The sequence below is a fragment of the Mastomys coucha genome, unplaced genomic scaffold (genome assembly GCF_008632895.1).
Source record: "Mastomys coucha isolate ucsf_1 unplaced genomic scaffold, UCSF_Mcou_1 pScaffold3, whole genome shotgun sequence".
Taxonomy (NCBI): domain Eukaryota; kingdom Metazoa; phylum Chordata; class Mammalia; order Rodentia; family Muridae; genus Mastomys; species Mastomys coucha.
Genome location: NW_022196909.1, coordinates 47705899 through 47711087, shown reverse-complemented (window position 1 = coordinate 47711087; position 5189 = coordinate 47705899). Strand labels below are relative to the sequence as shown.

General features: G+C 46.5%; 1 protein-coding gene across 2 annotated transcripts in view; it reads right to left on the bottom strand.

The window, feature by feature from the left end:
• Window positions 1-5189, bottom strand: part of Ilrun (inflammation and lipid regulator with UBA-like and NBR1-like domains) — a 70194-nt gene that overhangs the window by 41368 nt on the left and 23637 nt on the right. For both annotated transcript variants that reach the window (XM_031348792.1, XM_031348791.1), the window contains exon 2: window positions 2126-2280. In XM_031348792.1, coding sequence (XP_031204652.1) covers window positions 2126-2280 — 155 coding nt within the window. The remainder of the gene's footprint in view (window positions 1-2125; window positions 2281-5189) is intronic.

Sequence of the window (5189 nt, the reverse complement as noted above, 5' to 3'; positions counted from 1 at the left end):
AAAAAAAAAAAAAAAGAAAGAAAGAAAGAAAGAAGAAAACAAACCAATAGAAAACCATATGTATGTTTGGAAAACATTTTTCGTCTGAATACTGAGTTTGCATAATTCTGAGAGGAAAGCTGAAGGAAGCTGAACTGGAAAGATTCCTGATGTGCGCGGAAACAGCACTTACAGCGGCCCCGGCAGCATCTGCTCAGCCCTCAGCAGTCCTCCAACTAAGACAGCAAGAGGGATAACTGAACCTGATACAGCAAGCCTTCTATAGACTTGAGTTTAAAGCAGCCACAAAGAAGCCGGGTAGTGGTGGCGCACACCTTTAATCCCAGCACTTGGGAGGCAGATGCAGGTGTATTTCTGAGTTCGAGGCCAGCCAGGGCTACACAGAGAAACCCTGTCTCGAAAATCCAAAGCAGCCACGAAGGAGGACTGACACATTAAACAGCAGCCAGTCTGGGCTACACAGTAAGACTATTTCAAACAAAGCAAAACCGGTTAGCCAGTTTCCTCATCACAATGGACTAAACTACAGAGAACAGGGAAGTGGATCTAAAGAAAAGCAGCTTCTTGAAGTTTGCTCTGTCTCCTGAGCCTTAGGTCACCTCACATCAGCCTGACAGGATACAGGCACACCACACACTACAGCTTTCGCTAAGACACCTTCTGCTGAGCTTTCTGGTCCTTATGGATCACAGTGCTAAGGGCCCTCCACAGAGGCAGAGTCTTAGCCAATAGGACAGACACAGAACTCAAGGAAGTTAACAAGGAAAATTGGCACTGGACATCGTGTTTATTGTACCCATGTTCATGTCCCACAGTCACTGACAGACAAGTGGACAGTGTGCTTTACTTAGTGACCTTTTAGCTTTGCCTTTGAGACTGGGCTGCCATGTAGCTCTGGCTGATCTGGATTCATTACGTAGCCCAGACTGAGCACAGACATGCTACAGTCCTCTAGCTTTACCCAGAGTGCTGGATTACAGAGCTGTGCGCTGTGCTGTAATCAACACAGCCCGTCGGGACTCCTTACCACAATCCTTATCCTACTTCTCAACATGGTCTCGGTGCCTCACAAACACTGCAGTGTAACCCAGTCCTGGATGCACAGACACGAGTTTCCAAGGAGCAGGCCACTGCTCTGCCCAACGGCCCTCAGCTACTGTCCTCGGGCCTGGCTGAGAGGTGGGATTTACAGTAGAGCTCCAGGGAGAAAAGAGCGCCCACACACAGCCTAGTTCCCAGCAGTGAATGAGAATTATACACTGTGCGTTAGAAAATTCAGTCTCGCAGGTGGTGGCACACCCCTTTAATTGCAGAACTTGAGGCAGAGGCAAGAGGATCTCTATGAGTTCAAAAACCTGGTCTACAGTCTGGGCTACATAGAAAAACCCTGTCTTGAAAAACAAAATAAGGGCTGGCGAGATGGCTCAGAGGATAAGAGCACAGACTGCCTGCCCTTCCAAAGGTCCTGAGTTCAAATCCCAGCAACCACATGGTGGCTCACAACCATCTGTAATGAGATCTGATGCCCTCTTCTGGTATGCACGAAGACACCTACAGTGTACTCATATGAATAAAATAAATAAATTAAAAAAAAAAAAAGATATAAAGTCTGCGACTAGATACCAGCCAGTTTGGAAGACAGACTGGCTGCCTTCCTTCCCAAGGCATGGATCATCCCAGCATGTGAAGACGGCCTGCCCTCCCTCACTTTTGACCCATTTTCCCTCTTCCACCATACACTCAATAAAGTAAGTAAATGAAAAGAAAGAAAGAAAGAAAGAAAGAAAGAAAGAAAGAAAGAAAGAAAGCAAGCAAGCAAGCAAGCAAGCCGGGCAGTGGTGGCGCACACCTTTAATCCCAGCACTTGGGAGGCAGAGGGGGGCAGATTTCTGAGTTCAAGGTCAGCCTGGTCTACAGAGTGAGTTCCAGGACAGTCTGTCTTGAAAAGATGAAAGAAAGGAAGAAAGAAAGAAAGAAAGACAGACAGACAGAAAGGAAGGAAGGAAGAGAAAAAACAAAACAAAGCAAAACTTAGTCTCAAAAACACAGCCATAAGCTCCTGCATGACCTTCTCATTCTACTTTAAAACAAACAATTAACATACAAAGCCCCATTATATACTCACCAGAATTCTGGATCCGCCATGTTTTTATGAACTGGGTATCAGGGGGTATTGACTCCCCTTCTCCTATGGTGACATCTTCAACAAAGGACATGGAGGGCACACTGATATTTGGGCTCTCAAAGTCATAATAGGCGCCAATTGCTGCTTGTAAATTCCTATAGAAAAAAAGAAGAGACTTCAGTCTACTCCGAAGGATATTTTCTTAACTGTCAAACCTAAGGGAAATCCTTCTGCAGGGTTAGTGCAGAGGCAGAGGCTCCAACTATCAGGTCTTCAAAAGCAACTGGTCATACAGAGAAACTACTGGAAGAGCAGAACCAACAAACTTGTGCCATCCCCTCCTGAAGGCACTGCACGGAGGGTGACAGTCAGGCCACTGTGAACTACGAGAAGCACGGACACACGGGGAGAAGCACACCGACTAAGAGTCTCTCCAAAGCCAGACGCGGTGACTCCAGGATCTGGACAGAGGCAGGAGATTAACACTCTGTCACTTTGTTTTTAAAAGACTTATTTTTATCATTTTAATTTTGCATAGAGGTGTGTGTGTGTGTGTGTGTGTGTGTGTGTGTCCACATGTGTATGCACAGGGCACTACAGGTAACCAGAGAGGCCAGAGGTATCCCTGGAGCTGGAGTTATGGATGGTTGTGAGTCACCTGTCATGGTCACCAGAACAGCTGCAAGTGCTCTCGCTTGCTAACCCACCTCTCCAACAGCCTCTATAAATTAAGAATAAATACACAAAAACTGGGTGTGGTGGCACATTCCTTTAAGGGATTAAAGTGTTCAGCACTTCAGAGGCAGAGGCAGGAGGATCTCTGAGTTCAAGGCCTGCCATGCCTACACACAGAATTCCAGGATAGCTAGGAGAGAACCTACTTTCATTAGACAAAACAAAATGAAACAAGGAACGCTTGGCGACAAGCATTCCTATCCACTGAGCCATCTGGACAGCCCAAGTTCCACTTTTAAAACTCTATTGATTCTTTCTTAATTTTATTTTTTAGTGTTCTTAAGTCCCATAGCAGATATCATTACACACTGCTCTTGGCTTTATTACTTTGACAGTAGGTCTTGAAGATATTTCTGTCAGGAATGAGTAGTGTCTGTCATAGCTGAGTCACTGTAAGGTAAACCACTACTTAACCAATCACTATTGAGTGTTTCTAAACTTCATCAGCCCCAGCATCTATCAGCCTGTATTTATCTACAGGCAGCCCCAGCATCTATCACCCTGTATTTATCTACAGGCAGTCCCTTTATGTAGTACTTCTCGGAGAGTCTGGATCTTCAATGCTGGGCACAGCCTTCCTTCAGTAGACACAGAGCGATGCTCACGTTGCATCGGCAGCAGACCTGCTTCCCTGTGCTGGATCTCGGCAACATGAAAAATAGCCTGTCTTGCTGACATCTTAGAGTGCTTTTCTCTTTGCTGGGTGTGGTGGGTCAAGCTTGTAAGCACTCAGGATGAGGTAAGAGTCAGAGAGTTTGGAGCTAGCCTCAGCTAAATATGGTGACTTGTTACCTTCCCCCTTCGCTTCTAGCAGTCCCTGCTTGGAGACTAACACCTGGGAGCTAAGACAGATACTCTCTGTTGACTGTCAGTTCATCTTTGAGGAAGCCGCCTGAGCACGCCCACTGCCTGAGTACTCCAGCCTTCTGAAGATCTTCTGAACCTGGGGACTTTGGCAGCTAAACTTTCTGTGCAGTATAATCTAGAGACTTGATTTCGGTCTCTCCTGGTTTATTCTGAGTAAAGTGGAGCCTTGATTGGGACACAACTTGGCTTCGTGTTTTCTCTTTGCATTTCAAACCCTCTATCTCAGGTCCTTTACTCCCTCCTGGCTGAGAGAACCCAGTGTGTGAAACTTCAGGCTCTTCCAGTGACTGTCTCAAAAAACAAAAATATTCTTTTTAAGAATTGAGCACTTTTTTACATGTTTAAGAGCTGAGATTCAATTCCCAGAAACCACATGGTAGCTCATAACCTGTAACACTAGCTCCATGGAATCTGACGCCTTCTTCTGAGCTCTGAGTGTACCAGGCATGCATGTGGTGTACATATGAACACATAGGCAAAACACTCATTCACATAAAATAATCTTTAAAAATGTCTAATAAGAATTATGTGTGGAGCCGGGCGATGGTGGTGCACCCCTTTAATCCCAGCACTTGGGAGGCAGAGGCAGGTGGATTTCTAAGTTCGAGGCCAGCCTGGTCTACAGAGTGAGTTCCAGGACAGCCAAGGCTACACAGAGAAACCCCAGTCTCGAAAAAAAAAACAAAAACAAAAACAAAAGCATTACATGTGGGGCTGAAGAAGTGGTGAAGCGAGTAAAGTCCCTGACGCACATGCGACGGACACTTTGAGTTTGGATCCCTAGAACCCATACGCAAAGCTAGGCGTGGAAGGCAGAGACAGGAGGGTCCATCTCAGGGTGAATTCACGGTAAGACACCTTGTCTCTAAGAGGTAGGGAGGGCTGGGTATGATGGTACAAGTCTTTAATTCCAGCACTTGAGGGGCAGAGAGGCAGGAAGATTTCTGTGAGTTCAAGACCAGCATGTTCTATATAGCCTGAGGTTCAAACCATCCAGGGCTACATAGTGAGACCCTGACTCAAAACAAAACAAAACAAAACAAAACAAAAGATTGAAGAGGGACAGCCATCTTCCCACCTCTGGCCTCCACATAGACCAGCATGCATACACATTCACCCTCAAGAAAGACTGGTTGGGGGGGTAAGGTACACCAAGCTCTAAGCACTAGAACTTAGGAGCTGGAGTCCCGTCCATGGAACCCAGTCTCAAATCAGAGAAGGTAAAGGAGGAGAGCACAGGCCATTTGCAGGTTCTTTCTCAGAAGAGCCGCTTGGTTGGCTGCTCCTAAGGAGGCCGACACACAAGCCAGAGTCCTCCAAACACTTCAGCAGGGCTGGCTCTCAGTTCCAGTACCAGAAACCAAAGCCACAGAGGCTGTTTAAAGAAATGTCACGCCGGGCGGTGGTGGCGCACGCCTTTACTCCCAGCACTTGGGAGGCAGAGGCAGGTGGATTTCTGAGT